The sequence below is a fragment of the Manacus candei genome, unplaced genomic scaffold, assembly GCF_025592945.1.
Source record: "Manacus candei isolate 608988 ecotype Guabito, Panama unplaced genomic scaffold, ASM2559294v1 h1tg000028l, whole genome shotgun sequence".
Lineage (NCBI taxonomy): Eukaryota > Metazoa > Chordata > Aves > Passeriformes > Pipridae > Manacus > Manacus candei.
This window is the reverse complement of record NW_026138076.1, coordinates 39,133,535-39,161,218: the sequence shown is the minus strand read 5'-3', so window position 1 is coordinate 39,161,218 and position 27,684 is coordinate 39,133,535. Positions and strand designations below refer to the sequence as shown.

At 42.8% G+C, this 27,684-nt stretch overlaps 1 protein-coding gene across 1 annotated transcript in view; it reads left to right on the top strand.

Annotated features, from left to right (window-relative positions):
- Positions 1-9,395, top strand: part of ADGRL3 (adhesion G protein-coupled receptor L3) — a 515,791-nt gene extending 506,396 nt beyond the window's left edge. Inside the window, exon 24 of the mRNA XM_051790785.1 lies at positions 5,689-9,395. Within this exon, the coding sequence (XP_051646745.1) occupies positions 5,689-5,756 (68 nt within the window). The 3' untranslated portion in view covers positions 5,757-9,395. The remainder of the gene's footprint in view (positions 1-5,688) is intronic.
- The last annotated feature ends 18,289 nt before the right edge of the window (positions 9,396-27,684 follow it).

The window sequence follows — 27,684 nt, the reverse complement described above, 5'->3', positions numbered from 1 at the left end:
AAAATAGACTAGGAAGGTTGACAGGGAAAATAACCACCTCTGGACACAACTGGTAACGATTTTTCAGTACGTGATTTTTCACAAAGCCCTCCCATGCCCCAGGCTTTGGGGCTTGGGGCTCCCTCTGTCCAAACTGTGTCTATCGAAGTGCCATCATGTTGGGTAAAAGCCAAAAGACTTGGAGCAGGTGGGTGAGGCCTGTGTTAGACAAGACATTCCCAGTATTGGAGGATAAATGCAGCAGCAGAGCAGCTCTGCTCCATCACAGGGCTGTCCTCGCGTTAGGACTATGCTGCTTGGTGCTGCTCAGCAGAGTCCTGTTGGGGGTGAGGACCAGTGGTGGTGGTATTTGGTGGTATTCATGGCCTACAAAAGAGTCTGGTTTAAGTCACCTGCATCCTTCCTGTGACCAGCCACTCTGGCCAAAACATCTTGGGGGGGAAACTTCATTTCTGACCAAGCACTGATCACAACAGCGGCTCTTGCCAGGTCTCGGTTTTGGCAAGGGCGCATTTCCTGTTGGAATATTGGGAATCACCTCACTTCATAGCAGAACAGCCACTGGCCAGTCAGGTCACACTCTTGCACTTGATGCTGCCTCCCTGTTTCATTTTATTTTCCATGCCAGCAGCGATGGAAGACAGTGCAGTAGACCTATACGTGCAGGCAAAGCAGGTGTTTCAGACTCACGTGGTCATAGCAATCCATGTAGCAGCCCAGTAGAGGCTGCTGAGGCCTTAAATAATTGAAGTACTTCCTACTTTGGAGAATGTAAAAACTCTTTTACTGAATTAGACTCAAAAAATAGTTTTCCAGTAATATGGATGGATTGAATTCATGCAGAGGGTGAGATATGCCTTAACAAATATCATCGTGATAAAGTGGAGGTAGGTGATCAGCACAGCATTTACCAGTGTCCCTGAAACTATGCAAGAACGAAGCAGTGGTGGATTTGCTATGGGATGATTTTGTCCTACTGAAAAATCTTTGACTTCCTTTACTACAAACGGTCATTCTTCCCCAGCCTTTCTGTGTATTTCAGATTTATCAGTGTGCAGGCTGTTCTTCTCACTCACACTTCCCTCTGCCAGCCTACCATGCCCATTAGCACTTTGATTGCAAAAAATTTTGCTTATTTTCAAGCTGATTATTTCTGTCCCCGGGCCGTTCTGACACCATAGGATTCACTATTGGTGCTTCTCATAGCTTTGGAAACAGCTAAATCACAAAATAGAGGGAAAATAGATATTATGCATTTTAATTTTATTAAGCCAAAAATGGGGAGCAGGATGCAGATTATTTTTGGCTGTTTTTTTTTCCCTTGAGAACAGACTTTGTTGTGTCAGATAGTTGATTATGGGCATGGTGAAGGTTTCTACTTGTTGATAAATAGCTCACTAGATATAATTATTACATGACTGGCAATATAGTGGTGTGTTCTATGCAGACTGCAGCATGTGAAAATCAAGTCACTGTTAAGTCCTCGGTGCCTACAATGCTCCTGGGGTAGGAGGGAGAGCTAAAAAACTTCTAAGGCATTTCTTAATGCTGAGCCAAGGCAGGGATGTGAGAAAACAGCTTGATGAAGAGGCAGTGGTGATTATGGTATTAAATCCATTCTCATGCTTGGGGCACAGAACTTTGCAAGCTGGGTTGATGGGGATAATCAACCCAGTACTGGATGGTTCTTCCTTTGTCGAGCTTCATTTAACAAAACAAAAACAACCAGATTTGCCTTACAGGGAGGGGATTAAATCTTTATCATTCAACTGCAATAAGCATCCCACTTTCAGTGAAACAAACAGAATAGAAGCAAACAGGTAGTGCTTGATGAAAACATCAAACAATATACAGACCGCTTTCTGAAACACAGGACCACCTTTGGGAAGCATAGGTTGCCAGGCATGTTTGGAGGGAGGATTGTCAATCCCTTGCTTGAGTTGTCTCTTCAGAAAGCCTTTTTTGCAGTGGGGAGAGGAGAGTGGAGAAGTGCAAGGCTCCATACCTTGCATTTTCCTGAAAATCATCTTGGGATTCTTTGCAAGTTGTGAATCCCTTTTTTCACTTGGTCCTTCTAATTTGCACAGGACTGGGTTATTTTTCCTTTGTAATCCCATTGCAGACTACCCCATAATGAGCTGATGCATCAGTTTACTGCTTAAGGACACTTTGACTCTAGCAGGCAATTCCTACCCATTTTCTTCAAGAGCCATAAGAGACTGTAAAAATCTCCCTGAAACATGTGAAGGAGAAACACAAGGTGAAAGACATGCTAGTAAAGACTATGTGTACTGGAGGGTTGCTGGGAAGGGAGAGTGTTCATCACAGCTTTGGAGGCATTTTGTAGACAATATTACTTACCATGATGCTGCTAATTTCTGCCTTTTGATTGCTTTTAATTCTTTGAAATCTGAAGTTGTTAACCTATCTTTTTCTTTCCTCCCTGCCCCCAGGTAATAAGCAGTGAGATGCTTCACAGGGCCAGGGGAAACCTTGGTCGTGGTGGGAGGCAGAGAGCTCTTGGGGGTCCTTCTGTGTCTCCATATGTGTCCCTGTTACCTGCATCCCCCTCCCTCTTCTCTGGCCAGCTGGCCTTTCTCTCACACATCCCCATATGCTCTTGATCTCACTAGTTTATAAAGAATATAATAACCTGTAGAATTGTCTAGTCAACAGGGATAAAAAGATAGCTCATCTTATTAAAAACCTTTCTCAGGAAAGCTTAAGAGCACCGGCTTGGTCATCTGTCACACCCTGATCTCCTCCTTACCTTTAGAAAGAAAAGTACTTTATTTTTAGCTATCTGCTGCATTCAGCTAGACTCTATGCAAATTTTATTTAATGAATATTTTAGGGTTTAAATAGTCTGTGCTCATGAACATTATATAAATGTCATGTTGTCGCAGGCTCTCTGGTAACAGCATGGAGAACATCCTGCAGCGCAAAGCTGAAGCCAGAAAAAATCTGTGATTAGTGCTCCCAGGAAAGGCAGTGATGGCTGTGTGAGTGGTGGCTGTCCTCAGCAGGGGCACTACCAATGCAGTCAGGGGAGAGCACTGGGGTACCCCTGAAAAACCAGCAGCACTCACCATTCTGGACTGAGAGACATTTCGTTCAGCACAGGTAGCTGGCGTAGGACCAGTTTTGCTCTTCCACAGGCTTTGGCAAGCCCTAGGGATGCATGGATCATACACCAGATCATTTGTCATCCCAGTGCAGAAGAGATAGTCTGTTTAAAGCTGAAATATTGAGACTAGCCAGGATAGCTTGGAAATCTTCCTTTTTCACATCAAAATAGTTTTTTACAGGTGCTTACTGTTTATTGTATTTGGTATGCCAGACAGATGGTGATAGCCTTCTTCAGCAAAATGCAAAGAACAAAAAAACCCCAAAAAAATCATCCAAAGTATTTGCTGCCTTTTTATTTCTTCATCCTCCACGTATTTCCTTTTCTTATATTTCTACTCCTTAAATACACTGTACACATGTAAAAACCCAAGCTAAAACCTCAATAAATAAACAAAACATACTGGTATACAGAGCAATTATTATGTGTTGGAAGCAAATGCTTGGTATTTTGACAGCGTTGCTTAAAACCCTGAACAGCAACTTAGAATATAAAACAAACATAGCTGCTGCACAACCTCCTCAGAAAGGTGTGCATGGGAGTACTTGTACAGATGACCCAGTATCTCCGACTGCCACTTAAAATCCACTGCATCTTAAATTACAACTTTGGAAAGGTTATTTCCAGCAGCAGGATGCTCGATGGATAAATTGTGGCTGTAATAAAACTGTTTTCAGCCTGTCTTTTCCTACTTCTCTTGGAAGCATCTCAGGCAGAGTTTAAGTTGGGTCACTGTGGCAGCAAAGTTCAATGCAGGCATAAGCCCTGTAGCCTTTGTGTCCCACCAGCAGCAGAGGCTTCACCTTTCAGTGGGCATGAGCCTGTGGTAGCATCCACTGATGGACTGAGGTGGGGGGGGGGGAATGAATGTGGAAAACTAAGCGGTCAACGAACTGGGTGGAAGATGTTTGGTTATGCCCCTTGGGAAGCAGCAGCACTGCACCCAAAACATGTCATAGGACTTGGTTGCACGAAAGCTGCAGAGGGGGTGTGGGTAAATGGACTTTGCGTGGGGGGAATTAAAAGAAAAAGCCTCTGATTTCTGGCAAGGCTTTGTCCTTTGGCTGAAATGTGCCAGAAGTAGTTTCTCAGGTGGTTTCTGTGGGCATCTGGAGAGAAGTGCAAGTTTGTATGAGATTAGCCCATGTGCGACAGGAGGCTAATTTGAGGCAGGCTACAGCCTGGCTGTGGCTGTTGGGTGCCTGCTCTGGCCAGCCTCTCGTTTCCTCACCTAAAAAAATACGTTTTGCCACCTGCCAAGCAGGCCTTTTTTTTGAGAGGGTCCCTCCCTGATAAATGGAAGAGTTGCTTTCTGTGCAAGCACCTCAGCTCTGCCCTTTGGTCACCTTCCCCTCACCCACCTCCTTGCTTGTGTTGCTGCCATTCTTACTTAGAGATAAAAGGCCTCATTGCTTAAGCTGCTGTTGATATCAGCCAGGAGGAGTGCTTCATATTAAATAGGTGGAATATTTGATTTTTTTTTTTCCCCAAGATACACCGTGCACCCAGGCATTTTCAGCTGTTGACAGTTTGAGCTGCAATGCAAAGCAGCCCACCAAGCTAGCAGCAGCAGTGGAAATGAAAGGAGAAAATGCATCCCACTACTTGGGAAAAAAAAAAAAAAAAGAAAACAAAAGAGATGAGCAAAGATTAAAAAGATCAGTCAAAATAGCCAAGCTGGGAGATGCCTGAAAAGTTGCCGGTTCTGCCCGCACCACTTTCCCTGTAATATTCTCTATTATGCCATACAGAACAACATAGATTTGGGTGGTTGGGAAATGGAGTGAAATCATTTATGCTTAGAAAATGACTCCAAGATACCTCTTGATTTTTCTTCAATGTGTCTAGCCTATCTTAACCTTTCCCTGAAATATTATTTATGAAGAAGCCTGCATATGTTCACCCCAAAATGCATGCGTCTGTGTCTTTCCAACCTGCACTTGTGAAAGGAGGTGTTTTCCTCCCTGGGGCTTCAGTGATTATAGAGGCAGCTGTAAAGCAGAGCACTCAGGATGTAAAGTGCCCTTCAGATAGTGTCTGATAGCAAAACAAATCTGTTTATTCTGCAGTCATTTATACTGACTGTTTATCATTAAGGGGGGGCTGGAGGTGAACACACTACAAAAAATGCAGATTGCTAAAACAAGCCTATTGGGTTGGTACAAGCTGGTGGCTGCTGCTCAGCTCTGTGCTCTCCTTGCTTGAGCTGGGCTAAACCCAGAGGAACAAAAAGGCACCTTGGCATCACCCTTCTTCTGCAGAGCGATGGGCAGCAGTGGTTGATGCTGTCAGTCCTTACACCATTCAACAAATAACTGGCTCATGTGGGGCTAAAGCTAAGCAAAACTGTAGCACCAAATTCAGCAAAAAGGATGGGAGGAGATTCCCGATGGGATGCTGACCCATAAATACATTCACCTGTTCTGAGCAAGCCTTCCTTTTCAAGGCAAGCCCAGGCATTCTTTACTTTGTCTGGGGGTGGAAATGGTCTTGAAAATAGCTGGTGGTTGCTTGAGGGTCCTGTTCTGGGGCTTTACCTGCTCTCCCCTTGTCTTTCGCAGAAAGTGGAAGGACGCCCAAGCAGGAGCCAGTCTTCAGGCGAGTCACCATGGAAGACAGTGTCATCTAGCACCTGGGGCACCCAACAAGCCTGCCTCAGCAAGCCCATGCCAGCGTACCACCTCAGCCCCTCTGTGCCTCAGTTTACCCATCCCTCACTTGGGATCGCGCAACAGGAGAGGCAGGAGAAACTAGCCTCAACAAAACCCTCAGCAAACCCTTGCATCCCCAAGGAGAAAACAGCCCAGCTGAGATTCCTGCTGCCCTGTGCGTGGCAGTGCCCTGGAAAGTGCCCTCACCGTTTGGTCGCTCGCCTGTTTTTTAAGATGAGCAGAACGGGTGAAAATTGTCTTTTGTAATAAGAAATTAGTTTCATCTGCTCCAAACGTTGACTTTGCAACTTGATAGCACTTAAAGATGGCTGAGCGTGCTCACTCCACCATCCTGAGCCCCTCACCATGCTTGCAAGCTGGGCTGTATAAAGTGAACCCACTGGATCCAGGTTACTGTTGTAAATACAGACCTGTCTGTGCAAAGAGCTAACAAGGAAAGGAAAAGAGGGACAAAGAAATAGTCCTTGCACCAGAAGAAGCTGAACTTGCCAACAGGGTACTGTCAAGCAAAGCTGTTGTGTGTAAATAGGGACTGGCACATGTGTCCAGCAGCAGCTCTGCTTGGCAAAAGCTTCTCGGGGGAAAGCTGCTCAGATTTTATTGTCTTGTGTAAATAGAGATATTTTTTTGAAAAAATAAGCCTTAGTATCTTGAAGATAGCGTTTCTCAATCAGCTCAGCTGGGGATGGATATGTGGGAAACCATGGAGTCTGCCTGTGGAGGCTGGTGTGGGGTCTTGCAGCCAAGCTGTGCAGTCACGGTGGGTGCAGGAGGCACCTGAAGGATGACAGACCCATCCATCAGAGGACTCGGCAGACAGTTAATCCTTCATCCCTGTAAACAGGGTGGACTCACTGGGCCCATGGTCTCCACTGGTGTAAATACTCAGCTACAGCCCACAGAGGACTTGGGCTGCTTGGTGCAGTTGTAGGGGGGGTGGGGGTGGGATGGGCAGAAATCACCAGAAGGATTCAAACCCCATCAGTGTGGTTATTCCCAGAGTTTTAGCATTAGTTTAAAAAAAAGAAAAAAAAGAAAAGGAAAAAAAAGAACCCTTGAAGGCTTATTAATGGTGTTGGGCCAATAGTTCAGCTGGCTAAATGGAGGCATGCATAGACATCTGTGTCCATGTCAGCCAGTGCCTGTATGTGCAGTTCTCCTCAGCATGTTCGCAAATGCGTGTGCAAGACTGTGCCTGGTGCGGGTGGGTGCCAGCCAGTGCAGGTCCCCATGTCTGTGTAGCTGTGTCTGTGAGAGAAGAGAGAATATGGATGTGTATGTTGTACTCGACTTTATATGCCCAAGCAAGCTTGAGAAGTCATAAGTAGTGCTGCCAGGTCCAGCTTTATTAGCATTAGCTCAGAGTAGTGTCCGCACCTCTCCATGGAATGAGGCGTGGCGGGGGTGGCATTAGGTGAGTAAAAGCTGATAAATCTCTGCTCCCCATTGAGTTGTCATCCACTGTCCCCTGCCACAGCACAACAGTGGCCATCTGCAAACACTGCCAGCAGAACAGGGCTGCACTCAGGCACGGGCGCTTGCAGAATGTGAGCTGCTGCAGAATGGTACCTGATGGAAGCTGGAGAGGAGCTTCGGGTGTTCCCCTTCATCCTTCACAACTACTTATGCCTTATTTACTCAGAGTCCAACCATGTGGATTCAGCCAGTGCAGGGAAATTGGAAAAAAAGAATTGAAATTAAAAACTGAAATCGGGGAAAAAAAACACACTTGAGAAAAAAAAAGATATTTTTGAAAATTACACAGAATAACTTTCTCTAGACCTAGAAGACTCTCTTCAGCCTAGCATTTTCTAGAAAGCAGGGCCAGCATGAAGTGTCCTTCCCCATTAAAAAGCCAGATAGTATCAACCAACATATTTAGAATAGTGTTGGGGGCAAAGCCCCTATACCTTTGCTAGGAATGGCCAGTGGGCAATAAACAGAAATTGGAAGCTGCTTTAAATGACTGAGGAGTGCGGGTATCTAGAGAGGTAATTTGCTTGCAGTGGTTCAAGGTGAGCTGCAAGGGTTGGTCTTTTCCTCTTGAGTACTTGAATACCTCCTCTGTCATCCAGCTCTCTCTGGCTGCTGTTGCCATTAACACCTAACAACTGCTAGTGCCAAGTTATTTACATATTTATCACATTTATTTATTTATCAAACCAGTGCACAGAGGACACTGTGCTTTCATTTGCCACATGTGGATGCCTCTTCCCTTGCCTGCTTCTCCAGCCTTGTGTAGTGTCCCTAGGCAAGGTGACCATTGTCTTGGCGAGGGCTGCAACTGCAGGAAAGAAGACATTACCTGTTTTTCCACTAGGTTGCAGGAAAGCAGAAATCCGCTGGGTTGTGTTGATTGGTGGATTTTTTTTTCATTAGAGCCCTCACTATTAGTTTCTCTCCCCAGACAATCCCATCATCCTGCACCTTAAACCCTTGCCATTATGTCTAGAAGAGTTATTCTTGGAGGCGTTTACAACAACCTGTAATGTTTCTCTCTTTTTCCAACCCTGAAGAGGCTGACACCCAGTAACTGACAGTTGTAATGATGAGCCAGACCAACCCCAAGTCCTAATAAAAATGATGAATCCCATCCACTGCATCCGTATTGATGGCACACAGGTTATGTGCGGAGGTGAGCCAGTGAGGAGAGGGAGGCAGATATTCACTGAAGATTGTGTCTGGGAGGTGCTGTTACCAAACCCACCCAGCCGCTGGGTTCCCCAGGGCAGACTTTTGATTTAATCCAGCCCTGAGTCAGTAGTGATTGACATTTCACTTGCTTTCCATATCTTAACTGGACTTCCTTACTCCTCAGGCATGGAATGAATCTTAATACATTGTAATTACTGTACTCCTGGTGGTGAACCAGTATGAAAAGCTATCATGGAGAGCATTAATAAAATGTACATTATGAAAAAGAACTCGGCATTGTCTGAAATTAATAACGCACCAGATTTTTCTCATCCATGCCTGCTCATCACAGGCATGCCCTTGAGTTTTCTATTAAAATGACTTATTCAAACTACCTGTATAGCTGTGTTCAGCGTGAAGTTATCTGCTGTAAGTTTGGATCCCAGTTAGATGTACCGCATGAGGACTTATTAATCTTTTATGTCTTTCAGTCATTGATTTTAGTGACATTTATGTAACGCCAGTATGACTAAAATGAACTGATTGATTCATGCGTATGGATTAGTTTGCCTAAGACTTTGAGACTAGGTAGCTTTATCATGCACTGTAACGCCAGAATTCATCACTGTATTATTTACGAGAGACTGAACTGGCTGCATCTCAATAACTGAAGAGATCTTCACTGTTTTATTTATGTATAAATGTTTACTTAATCAGCCGCCAATTTTGTTTAGCAGAATTTGTTAGCAAACGGAAATTGTAAATGATAACGTGGTTTCTATTTTAAAATTTATAGGCTTTCATCTATAGCAAAATCCAAGATTTCCAAAGTATCTTTGTCTACTGGCAATCAACAAGCTCTCTTGTATATGCTTTCTGGTAATTGCAATTAGCTGCTGCAACATTTCACATAAAAAATAATACAACCCTAATACGGGAGATCTGACTGGTAGTGTGTCAAAGTCGACATAAATATCCCAGCACTTAGAAACATCGCTGCAAGTTTAACAAAGCAACAAGGAGCCACTGGACAGTGCAAAGGCAGGAACCCTGCAGCTTGAGTTGTGGTGGGTGTCACTGCTGGCCAGCTGTGGCTTTTTGCTGGATCAAGGGGCAGGAGGATGCCACCAGCCAGTGCCTGGGGACCAAACAATGCCAATCTGCAAGGCAGAGCCCATGGACATGCCAGTGTGTTGAGTTCTGCTGCCTTCCCTTATGAGAAAATCCCAATTCCAGATAAAATGATGTGAAGCTGTGTCTCAATTGCATGGGCCACACCCCCTGCAACAGCTTGAAGAAAGCCTGGTCAAAGGGGCAAGGAAAGCATCTGCTCACTGTGCGTTTCAGCAGGGAAAGTAGTCAGGCTACAATGTGGGTTTAAGAGTATAGCATCTCAAGGAGTCTTAATCCCAGGTTCCCAATCAATGGCACATGTTTTCTTTGGACCACTCTGCTTCTCCTGAGGACCAAGGAATAAGGAGACTAAATGGATTTATTAAATGAAAGTGGAGACTTTCCTGTTAGGAGCCATTTAGAAATATTTTTAGTGCAGAAACACGGAAGAAGTGACATGTTAGAGGCCTATAAAATAATAAGTAGTGTCCACAGAAGGTGAATTGAGTGCTGCAGTTCACCATAGGTAATACAGCAAGTGGTACTCTGCAGGGAAATGAAAAAGCAAAGTCTTAAATGTAGTTATAAGTAAAGCTTCATTACCCATCACGGGATTAACCCACAGACTCCCTGACCCAATACACCAGTAAGGTGATGTACAATGAGCTTCAGTAAGACATTATATCGTTTTACAGTTTAAAGAAAGAAAAAAAAAAGTAAAAAACAAAAAGCCTGTCACCTACAGTCTCTTATTACAGGGTCAGAAGTAACTGATAGCTCCCTGAGGAAATGAAGAAACACCCCTGCTGAGTCTTCAGCCATATTTCACACTGTTGTGATTTTTTTTTAACCGTATTTTTCTTACATAAAAAATTAAAATAGTTTTAGGTATACCTGGAAAATGACTTACTGGCTGGGAGTGCTAAAAGAGGAGTAAACTTTGCACGTCAGCACCCTGGGCTTCAAGAGCATGGCCTCACAGGAGAGGGATGCTGAGGGGTACGTGCGCCTCACAATCATTGAACCAGTCGCTGCAGCACTGTTAAGAGTTGGCTCACAGCACATGGGTAACATCACTGATGCTTTATTTCTGTGGACTGTGCATGGCTAGTAAGGGCAAACCCCATGTCCCTCCCTTGAGCAAACCGAGAAAGACCACCACCATTCTGCCTTGAATCCACTTTGCACTCCAGCGGGTCAATATTTAAAGCCAAACACATCCCCCTTACTGCAAATTCACACACCTAAAGAAATGAGATTTATGGATTGGGGCTTGTGTTGTGAGATTCTTTTCAACAGGAAACTTCTGAGGTAGAGGTGTGAGGCCAAATGATACTGTCTTGGTCAGTGAAGTGGAAATGTGAGGGTGGTACCTGAGCCTCAGCAACCTCATTTCACCTAGGACTACCGCTCATCCCTTCTTGGGGAACAGAGCAATGTTATTAGTTTTGTTGAACAGCTTGTGATGTGATCTGATACAAGGGGCCCTAAATTGGGAGCTGCAGGTTTGGTTTTGGTTTCTTTACACACTGACACAAAAATTGAAAACATAAGTACTAGCTAAAAAGGCATGGATGCTTTATGAGCCATTTATATAAGAGGCAGCTCATATATCCACCAGTTTGGTGGCTTTCAGGCTTTAGAACAGATGTTGAAACCTGCCATCCTCAAGTACGCCATGGGCTGATTTTGACATCAGGCCAAGGTGATATACCAAACCACAGCCCTGGAGCTGAGAGGTTTATGTCCTCTGAGGTCTATTGCTGTTGGATTAGACTTGCCTCTGGAGTGCTCTCAACTGGGTTCCTACCATTTCTTCTCATCTAGCTTCTGTTTCAGCTGTGAGCTCCATAATCATGGAATCATAGAATTGCTTGGGTTGGAAGGGACCTTAAAGATCATCTCGTTCCAACCCCTCTGCCATGGACAGGGGCAGCTTTCAACTAGACCAGGTTGCTCAGAGCTCCATCCAGCCTGGTCTTGAACACCTACAGGGACTGGGCATCCACAACTTCTCTGGGCAACCTACATGCTCTTGTAAAATGTCCCTCTCCATTCTTGTAGGCTCCCTTTAGATGCTGTAAGGCTGCAGGTATGTCACCCCTAAGCCTTCTCTTCTCCAGGCTGAAAAAACCCAATTGTCTCAGTCTGCAGGTTTGTTCATTATTCATTTAGGGCAATTAGGAGAAGCACCTGACAAAGGCTTCAAAAAAAAAAAAAAAAGAAAAAACAGAAAAGGTAAAACCCAGCAAAAGTAAGTTAAAGTCTAGGAGCTGCTTTAATCAGCTTTGTGCCCACCTGGATATTAACTCTGGATATTAATTGGAGAAGTAACAGCAGCATGTCTGTGTGTTTCTTGGAGGCCCCTTAGCAAGCCCAGGGTGATTCTGATGATGGTTTCCTTTATGTAGACCAAAGTGATGAAGCTGATAGTGTTGGAGCAAAGTTATTACTCCTGGCTGAACTGAAGACTAAACTTTAGGAAGATGTTTCAAGACTGACTGGAGTTTTGAAGAATGAGGACCCCTCGGTAAGACACTTAACATGCTAACTGTTTCTCCTGATGTGCAAGTACTGCAGTTTGACTTGTGCCTCAGCAATTAGATTTTATTTCCTGTCTTATGCCCTGTTTATCCATGCTAATAGCTCTCCTAGATCTTTTTGGATAACACCTGCTGTGTAGGAAGGTATAAAATTGTAAGGAAAGGCTAAAAATTTGTCACCATAATGTCGTCAAAATGGTCTCGATTAAAGGTGTTGCTGCAGGAGTCTGATTTTTTTTTTTCTCAGGCTCCTCTCCATGCATATGAGCTTTTAGTTAGTCATGTTTCAAAATAAAATGAATACATGTATTTTTTTTTTCAATCTGTAAAGCTAAAAATGAAGCTGTTATGTGCATGCTTCCTTCTGCTTGGATGCACTTGCCGGCATCTTCTGCTGTGGGAAGCTGAAGTCACTGATGGCAAGGTTAAATTCAACCTCTCCTTTGTATGTGTTGAGGGGGGATAAACCAACATGTGCAAGGTGGGATGTGGGGTAAGGGTGGCTGACCCTCAGGCTGATGTGCTTTGCTGTCCCACAGATGCAGAAGCTGCACAAAAATGTCTTAGAAAACCTAGCTTGCTTTGCAAAGTCTTCTACCCCTACCTCTGTGTTGTTGTATGGATTCAGCAGGGTTATCGTGCACTCCAGCTAAGCACCACCCAAGAGGACCAGTGGCTGCCTGCTGCTCTATACCTATGCTGAATATTATCCTAAATGGGATGAGGCTGTTATGGCTGAACAACTTCACCATGTGCAGGCTGAGCAGATATCCAGCAAAGAAATCAAAGGCATGATGTCACCAGTATTTCTTATCTAAAATTAAATATCTGTCTTAAGTCCCCAGACACACAGAGACCTTGTATAAGAAACATATACTGAGAGTTCAAACTCTGAGTCATCTCATATATATTTCACTCAAGCCAAGGGAATAGCAGCGAGAATAGACCTGCAAAAGAGCAATTCTCTATTCCAGCAAGAGGAGGAGAAAAAATGTTCAGGGAAAAATTAATGGGTTCACAAGCAAAAAAATCTTACCAATGAAATTGTGGCTCTAATATTCTGTACCTTTGCAGTAAAGCCATGATTTGCTGTGGAAAATGCAGCAGAGAATAAATGTGTCAACTCATGCTCATTAATGGTAGAGACAGAGCAAGTGGCATTTAAAACAAGCCTGCTCAGAGGGAAAGAGAAAGTTATTTATTCTGAAGTCATAAAATGTTTGTTGACACAATTAAATTTCAAGAGCAAGTCACAGTGCTGTGGGGTGCCATCGGCCGGGCAGGGCTAAGCCAAGCTTTGGACTTGCTGAAGCCAAGGGCTGCTTTTCTGCTGCTGCTCTCGGATGCATCACTGGGGGTGACATGGCTACTGCTGTGCCCTTTCTGAGCAATAGTGCCACAGTTGTTTCAGTCCAGCCATTGGGGGCTAAAATGGGAGACATGATGCTGGAAATTATTTGTCCCCATCTGTGCTAAGTGGTGAATTGTACCAGTCAGCCAACTCGAGCCTCAGCAGCTGCACTCTGAATAGCACAGCCAATAGCTCTGGATCAAGAGCACTTTTAAGATCCCTCTACCTTTTGTCTCCTTAGTATCCCCTTAATGGCCCCTATTTAGTCACCAGTCCCATGGAGGTTCATCTTCTCTCACTGATCTCATGCTGTGCATTTTCTTCCCTCCTGAGCATGATTGTGTGTTGTGGGTACATGCTAGCTCCTAAATAGTTTTCTCCAAGGGAGGTAAAAATGTTCCCCACCCTACAAAATGGTTTTTTCTCCTACCGGCTTTGCAGTCATGAATGAGCTGTGCACTGGGTTCTCTTGGAATCTGGTGGTCCTGCCCATACAGGAAAGCATGGGAAGCACAGGGACATCTCTGGAGCTACAGTGAAAAAATCCCTGCCCTAGGCTATTCTGCAGCTCTTACTGGATTATAGCCCAGACCTGAGACCCAACAGATGCACTGTCAGGTATGAAGTATTGGCCCAAGATTTGTGCTGGCTCTGTAATGGGAACCAATTCCCTTCTCTAATGCACAGTTGTTGCATTGCATAAAAATCATTATTACACATTGTGAAATCTAATTACATTATTGCACACTGTGTATACACTCTAATAAAGTCAGTAGAAGCAATAACACTGCTAGTAATACACCATTCCACTGAAATTACTATTGCCGTCAATTTTACTTTCATTTTTTCTTGATTTACCCTGGAAAACAAGGCTTTCAGCTTGCTTGCTTTGGCAGGTGATGAAGTGGCAAGACCTTACAAGGGCTGCAGAACCTCACAGCTCCCATTGTGGTAGGGAGCATGCGAGGGGACTACCATGTCCTAGCTGTAATACCCAGTGGTGAGATAAGCCCCTCCTGAGGGTTTCAATGCGGTCCTGAGATGGGTTCAAAACCAGCTGGGCTCATTTGCCCTTGAAAGTGCCCCTTCTCTCCACTGATTATAGATCCTTTGGCACCTGTGCTCTTAGGTGTCTGAAATCAGATCAGCTCAAATGCCTCCACCCCTCTGGTGGTGTGGTGGGCAGGAGGAAGATAGATGATCCTTTGTCTTACTCCACAGATATATGTTTACTAGTGTTGAACTAAGAGGAATTTAGCTCTCAAAGAGTATTTTCAGTTCTCTGCTTCCCCACCGTTAACTTTTCACTGTAAAGCTTGTGATGAATATGAACTGCTGGTGCTAACCTGCTGGTTTCTTGCCCTCTGCTCTCCTTGCAAGCTGTCACTCAAGTATTTTTTAGTAGTGGAAGAGATAAAGAGAGGCTCCTTAAACACCTCAGCATCTCCAAGGAGGTAGGTGCAGAGTTACCAGCCATTGCAATGCTGTTTGCAACGTGCCCTGAATCCATCAGCTGAAGAAATCACATTGGGAGCTGAGGAGAGACAGTTGTAGGGGTTGTGATGATCTTTTGAAGATCCCATCTTTTCAAGTATGGCAAATGAGCCCGGGGATCAGCCACTGAAGAAAAAGAAATGCAAAGGGATTATGTCAAACTATGGACTGAGAAAAAGTATGACTTTGTATTTCCTTTCCTAGGCAGTCTAGACACTGGAAGATGCTTTTTTTGCAGTCCCCATCACAACCTCTCCAGAAGAAGAGAGTGTGAGCCTGCAGTGTTTCAGTATGTCTTTACTTCTAAACGAAATCGGATGCCAGAAGTTACCCTCCAGACAACAACTAAGCACTAACAGGACAAAGCCTGGTACTGCTTGAGTCTCCTGTAATGCCTGTTTGCTGAGCCAAGGGTTGTCTAGGGTCCTGCTACTGGAAGCCAAGCACATCTGGTTCATCACTTTTCCTAGTGAGCCAAGGCGGCTCCATACAAGGTTGGTACTTGGTGTGAGGTAGACAGAGTTTTGGCTTTTTCACAATGTAGATCTTTCTTACATTTGGTAGTACAGCCTTTCAGAAACCCATAGGATCATCTCTTTCCTAGTCCAGCACACAAAGCATCAAATGCACCATGTCAAGACCCAGTCACTTTGCTGACCCTCCTCCATCCATCCATGTTTACCACTGAAGCATCTTGTAAAACAAAAGTGATTCATTTACTCTGCCTAAAGACTGCCTGGAAGTGGCCACATATTAGCTTTTTGTCTGTCTGTCTTTTTCCAAGAAAATCTGCATGGAGACACGTCTGTGGAGCACCTTTGGATCCAAATGTGTAATTCCCATCACAATGTTCAAACTGTAGAGGACCTTCCTCTCTTTAATACTGCAAACTGTGTCTACAGATGTGTTGGAAAAACATTCTTTGCAGTAGCCAGCAGGGTATGAAGTGCATTCTGGCTATAGATACTACTTTTCTAGGCTGTCTGTGCTGCCACAGGCTCCTCATGGAGAAAGCTTTGAGGGAGCAGAGGCAGGCAGAGACAAGGTGCTGGGATGAAGGAAATGATGGGGGACTATCAAGAGAGAGGAGAGTATTTGTCTCTACTGTAGGTATCTCACCAGTTATCAGACTGCATCAGGTAAAAGAGATGTGTGCAGGTAAGCTTTAATTTTTCCAGCCACTGAATATTTTTTTAGTCACCCTGAGCTTGTAATAAGTTAATTAAAAATCTCAGTTTAGTATTCAGCAGTCCTCCACTGGGAAGGTATGCACGAACTTAACTGTGTCCTCTTGGCCCCCCTGAATTCCTGTTCTGTGCACACATTTCACATAAAGGATATCACCACTCCTTTTTCTGTCTTGTGCCAGTCTCAGAAATCAGAGATCTCTATCTCTGGTAGCTGTTTGGCAATCCTTCCTTAAGGAGGTGTTTGTCCTCTAGGGTTTTTTCCTTCCTTCTCTTGGACAAAAGTCTGGAGAAGAGAGAAGTGGTAAAAGCTATATATGTAAAATCAAAGAGAAATTGGGAGGCAATGAGGAGGCTGGTGACAGGTGAGGAATAGGAGGAAAATACCATAAGCAACCATATCTTTCTTTCCTGTGGGGTAAGAAGGTCAAGCTTCCTCAGCATACAGCTGAGTGCTAGTTATAACTGTCAAGTTTGTATCGAACCTACTACCTGATTTTTCCCTGTAGTAAATTACTGTGGAAGTCAACAGTATTTCTGCCTTTATTGCAGAATCATGGCTATCGGATACAGAAGAGACAAAAGGGTTGCCTTGATAAAGGCCTCACCCCTGATGCAGTGATTTATGAGCAGTGCTGGCTTTCCAGGTCCTGCTGTAAAAGATATTGCTGGAAGGAGTACGGTCTCAGTCTCCCCTGCCCTGAAACAGAGGTGTGAATATTGCTTGTGGACAAACAAGGGCTTCCTGAGCCAGTTGAACTTCATAAATCATCTGCACTGGGATGCAGCAGCCAACACCACTCAGTTGAAGCTGACCAAGTCCAAACGCAGAGCAGTCCAAGCTTGCATTCCAAGCACAGAGGATGCTGACCTCCTGGAGACTGAGAAGGGTCAGGAGACACGGGATCACTGCTTTGGTGTATGGCTGGTGTGCATTGGTAATACCTTACAGACAGGTATCTTTATTTTTTTCTTTTCTGATCACTTGTTGATTAATCTTGCTCCTCACTAATGGATAATAATGCACTGTAAATGGAGATAAAGTGTCTTACTAATGAACTCTACTGAACAGTTTGTACAGACCATAACCTTGCTGTATGCCTTATGCCCTTTCCCTACTTCACTACCATGTCCTTTAGAGATCCTAACCTTTTCATATTGGTTTCTAGGCTTTTCCTTTCTTTTTTTCTTTTTCTTTTTTATTTTTTATGGATAATTCCAATTAGTCTTATCTTGCAGATGCAATTCAACACTCATAGAAAATTTAATATCTTACCAGTCCCAAAATTCACTGGCATCCTTAACTGAGGTTCTGATGCTAAGGAGCAGTGATGCACTAAAACTTTGCAAAATGTCCTAGGTACCAAAAAATGCTGTGGTGAGGTATGAGTGACAATCCTCCTCCATTTATATCTGTTGCAATGTTTGAAAGAAAACAAGAAAAATCTGTGCCCCCCCCAGAAGCACAAAGCTATTGAGGAATTAGTGAAATCACACCATTTGGAGACTCAGATGCTGTTCTGTTGGGAGAGTTCTGAGGCTGCCATAAAATCCCTTTGGATAAGACTCAGTAAACATCTGGTAGCTTTTTTAAAAAATAAAAACTATAATTGTTTTAGGCCTTGTTGTCTGCCCATGCTGGTAATGTGCCTGTGAGGCCTAATTAGTTGACAAGTGACAAAAGAGGCTACTGTAGCGAAGGGGAGGCTGGGTGCCAGGATCGTTAGATAAGTTGGGCAAGAGCCACAAGAGCCAGCAGGTGATGGATGCAGGAAAGGTGTATTATCCCCTGCTTTGTTACAGATGCAGGGACATGAGGAAACGAGGCAAATTGATAAGCCAAAGGCTCAGTGTTTTGCTATTCATCTTATGTAAAATTGGATCTGCAGTCTCCTGTGAGCATGGTGGTTAAGTTCTGTAATAGCCGGTCAGTGCTAAAAAAGCCCTGACCTTCAGCCTCTATTGAGTACCTTTCAATGCTCATGGAAATAAGATGGAGAGGACTTGCACCTGAGTCTAGCATGAGTAAGATTAGTAAAAACTCTGGTGTACACTGATGTAGCTACATTTTTGTTTGCTATCAGTGATAAAATCCCCATTCACTGTGAGCAAAAGCTGAACTGGTTCGAGGCAGAAGAGAATCCCCTCTGGTTTTATAAGTGAGTCTGTGGGACAGGATCATTACTTGTGGACTGCAAAAGCTTTGCTTGGGTCTTCCCCTTGAATTGATGCTTATTCCTAAATTGATACACTTTTATTTATGTAGATAAAATATTTTAAAAATGTTGCCTTTCAGGCAAAGAGATCTGGGAACCTCAGAAAGCTTTCCAGATCTGGGGGGACTGGTTCATCTGGTATCTACCTCTATATCAATGTAAGGACTACAATCTGACCATCTACACCAGGGTAGAGCTGGCCTTGTCAGCAAAACAGGGATGCCCAAAATGTGTGAAGGTGTGGGTTCAGGTGCCGTATGCCATTGCTTTTGAGTGTGCCAGTCCTGATGCTTGGGTTTTTTTCACTACTATGACCTGGCTGAGCTCTGCTTTTCCTTAGCTTAGCATGGATGGATTTGAAAAGGTATTTTCAAGTGTTTAAGTACTGCTTAGCGCAGTACTCTGGTTTTGTTTCAAGGAATTAGATCCTCTTCATTTGTCTTGGCTCCTCTTGAACAATTACCATCCAAGGGGTAACAAGATGAGTTGTGGGGACAGAGTAATGGTGGGGTACATCAATATCTCTTGTCTACCTTTCTCAGCACTCATGCTGAGATTGCAATACTTTTTCCAGGTGTTCCTGGGCAAATTCACTGGTAGATTTGGAAATCTCACAGCTGTTGGTGTCATACCTACACCAACATCTGGCTCATCACTGCTAGACTCCCCAGGCCATCCTGCTGGAAGTGAATTTGTGTTGAAGTCACATTGAATCACAATTACCAATGGGAAGGAGTGGATGCATAAGAGCAGTCACAAATAAAGTTGTGTAAAGGAGATCACCAAAAGTAAAGATGAGATCATCGTGATATCTGCCGGCAAATTCGAAGTCAGTACCTGCATTTGTTTCCCCATATCATAGTTCTCTTCCACCTCCACATTGCTCCATCAGGATGATGCATTGTGGACAGTAAGGAAAATCTCACCAGGGACACGCACCTTGGACATCCCCCCACCTTCCTCTCCTACTATAAATTAGGAATAACCTCACTAAAATAAAAAGAATTCTCCAGGGTAACATTTTCTAAAGAAAAGAAGGAAATGTTTCACTCTTACTTTCTTCTGTCCAGGGCACCATGAAATTAACATTTTTGAGTTTAAATTGCTGCTAACCTTAAAACTCTGTTCAGTATTAAAGAATAAAATTATATATCTATTATATATTATAGTATATGATAGATATAATATATAAATATATGTAATTATATTCATTATAATTATTAATTATAAGAATTCATTAATATATAATACTATAAATAAAAATTATATATATAAAGACTTCCAAGTTCATGTTTTGGCAGCCAGTTAAGTGGCCTGATTTGGTTTTGGTCTGATAAATGAGGGCAAAAGAAGCGATTGAATCTCCACACCCAGAAACCCCATGCATTGCTCCAGCTCTTGGTTTAGTTTGTCCACTCTGAACGATATCTAGTGAAGTTCTCTCTGCCTAAGATATTGCTCTGAAATTTTAGGGAAGGCAGAGGAGCAGAGTGGGAGATGGATGGAAGCAGGTAAAACACATTAAAATCTCTTAGAAGAATGGCTTTGTTCTCTTGAGAACCACAGCAGTAATACACACTACCTAACAGCTTTTAACACTTCTGTCCCTTTATTCCTTTGGAAGCAGGGGAACTCCAAAAGCCAAACAAGGCAACAACGCTATGCTCTTTCTTCTTCTTATGACACGATACAGTTCAAGGGCAGAATACTTAAAATTTTTATTTTAAGATCAGAGAAAATGAGGTACCATCATCTTTACATTCCTGGCATGATCTGCTTCTTAAATGAAAATTTGGGATAATGATTATTATTTAAAAACAAGGATGACAAAGGCAAAGTAGGAAATGCACTGTAAATGCAGAAAAAATTATCCTGGCACCATTTGCTTGTTTGTGCATGTATATGTGTACATAAAAAAAGAAAAACTTACTGAGTTTTTGAATACAAATGAGACTGGCAAGGAGTGTTTTTCCCCAAGCCGTTGCATATTCCACAATCCTGTCACGAAAATGTCTTTCCTCCCACCTCTGACATTCTATTGTTGCTTTTCAACCAAAACAAAGTGAAAGGAGATGAAAAGATTGAAGAGGAAATGGAAAGTTGTTTTCAAAGGTAATTTCTGTCGGTTTTTTTTTAATCGTGTGCTGGCATGGTGACAAAATTTACCAGTGTGTGTTCAGAATGATATTTGGTGATTTGTTTTACTATTTTCTTTTTTTAGCTAAATAACAGCAATGTTTGTAACACTGGAATGCCTTTTTCCCATTTTCAGGAGCTCACAGACTGAAAAGCGAATTAAAAATAAAAGAAGAAAGAATAAAATGTCCATTTTGGATGTCCTAGCTGTTACAAAGTGACCTGCATCCTTGAGCAGCCCTTCACGCCTCAGAAACGAGGATTAGCAGCAGAATCAATGGATAATGTTGGTACAGGCACAAGATGAGCAACCCCAGAATTGGTGTTCAGCCTAGCTGTGCTTATGAATGCATGTGAGACACCCAGCTAAAAGCCTGATCAGTGCAGGATTAATCCCTGTAACAGTACTTTCCAGTTTTTTTCCAGTGACTTCTTCAAGCAGCACCTAAAAAAGCTAGCTGCGGGCACGCACATCATTAGCAAGCACACTGGTTTCATTTCCTTTTGTTTCAGTGCATATTTTAGAAGATTATCTTATTTTGGAAAAGTTTGCCCTAAGTGGTGCTTTTTGTTTCCACACATGTGGCAGCTGCAAATGCAGGCAGGGTGTGCTGCAGAGGAAATGTTTTGCACAATTTTTTTTTTTATTTTTGTACACGAGGAAGTACTTTCTCCCAGCTTTTTAATCTTTTCCACACCACTTCTAGGCAAATGCTGGCTAACCAAGAACTAGCAGAGCCTGATACTTACATAGGCAGTTGTGACACAGAGAAATGCAACTGTCCTTTCTTCTGCTTTTGCGAAAATGGACCTTGCAGGTTTGGAGCTGAGCTGTGAGTAAGGCTTGCTTTAAAGACCAGGCAACAATAAATCACTTGAATCTGAACTCAAATGCAGATCTTCTGTAATGGTAGGGATGAGCCCACCTTTATAATGGGAAGCCACCTCACTTTCTGTTGGATTTGATCAGGGAAACCTTTCTTTCCTACAGCTTTTCTCAAAGAAATACAGCACATTCAATTAACAGCTTCAGTCCATCTGAGTATTACACATGTTCATGCCTTAAAGAAAGTGTAACATCATCTTATAACAATATCTAATAGAGATTAGGCCTAGAAAAGAACTCAGTGTAATCCTGTTATGTAAGAGCAAGGATATTTTGCAGGCTATAAATCAAATGCTTCCCACAATAGAAAGCTCCTTCATCACCTTTTAAGCCAGATAAACACTCCAAAAAAAGCTTAACTATAAGGTATATGTTGTGATAAATAATACACAAATCAAAATCTCATTACTAGTAGGCTGCCCATTTGCTTGCAGTCATGCAGCCTCCTTTTCTTCCAAAACAAAGCATGTGCAAAGCCTTTAGAAACTCCATGCATTAAAAGTACAATTATGGAAACGATTTCTAATCAATATGTGGTTATTAGGGTAACCTGCATGTATGGGATATTTCATAGCAATTATAATCCTGATGGTCCTTTCTGAGAGCAAAATTTACATTTTTGTTTTTCTCTTTCAGGTTTCAGTCCCAGCAGTGCCATCTACTGCTGAGATAACTTTGAAAGCTGAATTTATTATTTCTTTGGGGAAAAATTTTGAGACCATTATCTGCAGGTCGAACACAGGCTTATAGGGAAAAAATAAATGGTTGTAAAAGCCCAGCAAACTCTGACTAAAATTTTCATACCCATATATGGCTGAGACCAAAAGGAAAAAAAAAAAAAGAACAAAAACCAAATCAGAATCTCTCATTTGCAATCTCACATGGCTGAAACCAAATGTTACCCTGATCACTCCTCATTCACTCATAACAATTCATTACTCAGCCGGTGGGAATTGTCCCAGCTCCAGTGAATACCATGGACTTATACCAGCTGCTATCAGCTGAATTTCTGGCTCAGAATTGTTAAGAAAAATGCGTGCAGATTTACCTTTTTATTTTGGAAACAAAAATAAATTACTTCTGTCAACCAAACCTACAGCCTTGCTTATTTCTAAGTGATGAGAGGTCAGGCCACTCTTCTAAGGATAATTATTAAGTAATTTGGTTAGTGAAGTAAAACTGTGGTAGGATCTTGGCATTGCTGGTATAAGTGCAAAGGATGTCAATGTTCTGTCATGACTTTACCAGATCACTCCTTGCAAGGGAACAGGTACCAAGAGTAGGCTTTAAGATCCTGAAAAGAAGGAAAAACTACGAAAATCATGTTTTTTGGAAATGTTATGAGATTTTTTTTTCAGGTTAGAATGTATCTTTCTCAGGTGGTACCTTGGAGGTGTTTGTGTTTCATTCTTCTCCAATTCCATATCTCCTTCCCATAAAAATAGCCTGTGGACTGGAGTACCGCCTCCAGGATGCCTGTTTTCAAGCCAAAAAGGACATTTGTCTCTGCTCCAAGAAGTTCAGTCTGACCAAGGAACTTCAGCTGTGAGGGAAAAGGGTACATAATTCTGTGCTGTACCTGAAGGCTGAGGGTTGCTTCCAGCAGGGCATTTATTATAGTGTAAGAGTGGAAGGGAATGACAATTTTGCAAGCTGTTTCACTATTAAAATAAACTTTGAAATAGCACCACTCTGGAATATATTTATATATTTATTGAAGAGAGATGTTTCTCCAGAGTTATCTTCACAGTATGCAACAGGTGAGGTGAAGTTCCATCAAACCTGTCAAACACTTGTTTTTCAGGTGGGAGGAGTCAAGTTGTATTTAGCAATAAGAGGGCTGTAATAACAAGATCGTGACCCAAAACAGCATCACCAGAAAGGCTGGAGAAACAGTGATTTGGGTGAAGAGATTTAGCTGGGAGCTGACAGCAAATGCTGTGGAGGGGTTAGTATTTGGCAGCACTGCATTATTTACAAGCAGACAGAGACTGAGAAGAGAACAAACAAAACTGTGGAAGCTGTGAGAAAATCTCAGCCTGACTGCAAGATGAAGTCCAGAGAGAGGATGCTGTAGGGTGAAGGGCTCAGTGAAGAACACCTTTCCTCCCTGTTGTATCCTTATTGCCTGTCAGAGCAAGAAAAACACAAGAAGGAATGGGGACAACCAAGCACCATCAGTGAAGTCCTTGCCCTTCAGAGAGGGTGCTGCGGGGAGGCAGGAGGCACAAGTGAGCAGGGCTGGAGGAGATTGCTCAGGGAGTGTGCATGTCGAAGAGGCTGGCGTCTGCTTTGAGGTGAGGGCTGTGAAAAGGAGAGGCACTGCTGTTTCTTTAAGACTAGTGGAAACCTTGGGATGGGGACAGGAGTTATTACTGACGTTGGATACAGCTAAACACTGCCAGGGCATGCTACCTGCCTTAGTCAACCAAGCCATGACACGGAAGGCTGAGCCCTGCCTTCCTGCACAGAGGTGATGCTGGGAAGGTCCAGCACAGAGCCATTTGCCTGCTCTCTTCCCATTTGCTGGTGACCTGTTTATGGGTGTTTCTTCTACAACCCCGTGGATCATCACCATGGGATCTCCCTTGACTGGCACATCACCTGGTGACTTTCTTAGTGAAGCCTTTTCTAGCAGAAGATGTATGACCAGTAGGGTTGCAGGTCATTGCAAGTCACCACGGTCGTTACCACTACCTCTGACTGGTTTTGTTTTGTTTTGTTTTGTTTTGTTTTATGTGACACAGCAGTACAATTTACACTAGATCACCTCTTCACATGAGGGGGCTGCAATGTTTACAGTCTGCTACAAACTGCCCTATAGCTGTCTGTGTTGTCTCCTGGAAATGAACCTGAACCAGTCTATACTCTCATCTGACTTTGCCTACATTTGAATTGTACTGGATGTAAAGAGTCTTAACACTCTCTTCCACTTTTATTCAGCACTTTAATTTCCCAAATCCCAGCAACCTGGTCATGACAGGGTTTATATATTTGTCTTTTTAGGTTACCTGTCCTTAACTCTAAGTACTCAATGCTTTCCTACACCCAGCTCTCCAATTCAACATCTGGGACTTGTTTACTACCTATTGCATGCAGATTTTATGATTTTAATTTTTTTTTCCACAAAGTGACAGGGCAAAATCAATAAGATAGGAGCAGGGATAACATCTGTCCTATTTTGGCAATACATTTGTATATTTGTATATTGGGCTTTCTGTGAATCTCTATGAGTAATTCAGCATAACTACATATTTCTTCCCACCTTAGCAAGCACCCTTCATCACAAATCAGAAACAATTTTATGAAGAATGGTTAATGATTGTTTGTCATTTTGAATTACATTGGTGTCAGTATGCCTTTATTTTTTATTTTTTTTTTTGTAGATGGGCAGAGAAGGATGAGGTGGAACAGGAGACATGGTGGGTTCCCACCATCACTGGAAGCATTCAGCTTAGGAGCCTGGGACAACAATGGGTGCATTGACCACCTTCAGGAGATGCTCGCCTCCCAGTAGGCACCATGAAGCCTGGGACAGTGAGTCCTTTTTGTTGCATTTCTCAAATGCACATCTAAGACTTTGCATTTGCAAATGAAAAAAAAAAAAAGAAAGAAAGAAACAAAAAGTTTTGATAAGGGAACTCTTTTCTGGGCTTCTTAGAAGACTGATTCTGGCACCAAGTGAAAAGTAAACTTTAAAGCATAATTCGCTACTGGTCTATCAAATCTGTTCATTTGGCCCTGGCTAAATATTTCAACCCAGAACAACTCCAGCTGCTCACTTGCCTGTGAAAGAACTTAAATTTCAAAATACCCCCTTCATACACCCTGTGTCTCTGCTGGAAGCCCATCTCTGGTCTGTGGGATTAAATCTGGACGTTATTAAATTCTGCTGATTGGTGACAGAAGTGCCTTCAGAAAGCAGTGCTGAGCAGCTTCTTAATATTGTTTTTGTGGTGATAGGGAGGCAAATGTCGCTTGCATTGGCTAGAAAAAGCAGTTTGTCTCATTCCTAGAAGCACTTTATTGTGGAAACACAGCTCAGAGTCATTCTTTACAGGCTGGTTGCCAAAGCTGCAGCAGAAACAGAGGAGCTTCAAATAATTAGCTAGAATGTGCCTAGCAGGTGTCACTTTGGAATTCTTCAGTGAAGATAATCCTCAAAGATTGCAGAGAAATGATTTGACTGGAGAAAACAGGTCCATTATTCACATATTCCTTTGCAAGCAACCACTCTCCTTGCTAATATACCAGTTCTGATAGAAAGCAGTTTGACAAAAATATCTGCAATTTGAACGACAGTGTAAAGAAAGAATAAATTGCTCTTTTAATCCAGGGGGGGAGGGGAGAAGGGAGAAAATCCCTCCTACCCCCAAACAAATCAATATAATATCTTGAACTGGGAAAGGATGCTGTGTAATTGGAATACAGATCCTGCATGAAAACCCGATTCTAATCTGAGGTATTTAATACTTTCTGTCACAATAAAAGAAGAGGATTAATGGACTCAGTGGGAAATCTAGATGATATTTAGCTCTGAATCAGACTATTATTTTACACTTGGCATTGATAGGAGTCAAAATGAGGCCACAAGCCCAAGACTTTCTCAGCAAGTTGTGAGTGCCAATTCCCTTTTTATTCCCATGATCCCTGCTTGGAGGCTTCCCTTTCTCTAGCTCTCAATCACAGCAGCAGCAAACTGAAGTAATAAATAATGAAGGCTAAATGTGGGTAAAAAATGCATGCAATTTCTGTCTTTTTAAATATGTGGATACTGCACATACATGTGAGATGTAGCTGATGGATTATAAAATGTATGGTAAAAAGGCAGACATTTATTACAGAAAATTTATGCTATGAATGCATGTTTTATCAAAATATGCTTCTTGACCTACAAAAAAGGGATTTTTTTCACACTGCTCTGATCTTTATGGCATGCATGTGTATTTGGGGTAAGTTAAAGAGATACAAGATCTCAAAAAATGTTTGCACCTTCTAGGGACAAAAAAAAATTGTAATTTTTTGCATTTTTTCCCCCCAATATTAACAGAGCCTGTGAGAAATGGGGCAGAGGAAGGAATGTCATGAATTGAAAACAAAAACATGGGAAACTCTCCAAATCCACCCTAGAGTTTCTTTCCAAAGGGAGGATTTATTTGGAAGGTCCCTTGAAGATCAGCCATCTCAGAATCCATCTCTGCAGTGGTTCTCAGGATTCCTTGGATGTATTAAAAGGGCAGTGTTGCCCTTTCCAAGCCTAGTGTTATGCTGACTGCAAACTGCATATTACTGCATGTAGAAGCCATTATTTATAAACATGTATCTGATAAGCCCTCATGATACCTTCAAAAGTGGATGTATAAGGTTATGAATATCTCACTCCAGGCCAAATGGCAAGCAAGGAGCAGAAATGAGGCTGAGATTCAAGAGCTCCCAGTTCCCATGCCTTTCTTAGAAATCCTTTCACACAGAGATGAGGTGTGAGAACAACAGCGCAACAAGGAAAATGCTGATGATGATCACCAGGTGCTGTGCACTCATTCTGATAGTACTCTGGATGCCTCCCTTCAAGCAATTTGGTTTCCCTGTTGTCTGAAACACGTAAGGGTTGACCTTAGGTATTTGCAAACCAAGCTGCAGAGCAAATCAATAGCAATGCTCTTGCCACGGAGCAAGGATGGTTGGCTTAGTACGGGGGAGGGGGGGCAGTGAGGTAGCCTCCAGCAAAACCAGAGGATGGACAGTAGGAAAACAAGTAGGAACTCTACTCCTATAGGTCTTGTCGAAGAAAGGGCTGTAGGTCTGCACTGGGGAACACAGTACCACATGAGCAGCTTGTTGGCTTTGGCCTCACTGGCCAACTTCATTGCAGCCACATCTTACCCTTTTACTACCTGGAAAACAGATGCCAAGAAAGAAAGATGAAAAAAAATAGTTTGAGAAGGACATAAGAGGGGTTTCTCTCTCATTCCTCAGACCAAATGCTCATAAGAGGAGGTTGCTTTGTGATATAGCTGGAGCCATTGAAACATTTCCAGGCTGGGGAAACCCCATCTGAGTACGAACACCAAGGGCTCAGCTGTAGGGCTCAGGTAACTTGTGGCTGACTGGCTCCTTTCAGACCTGCGGTGTTTTATTTCACAAGCCAATCACTCTCTGCAGAGGCTTGAGCTTAGCTTGGCAGAAGAACAGTGTTTTTGTCCTCTCTATCTTTATAATCTGATGGGCTCAAATGTTTGATAATCTCAGATCTGTTGGTTGTGGATATCATGTGTTGGCAACCCCCAAATTGTGCAGCCACATTTTAAAAATAATTGTGCTGAAG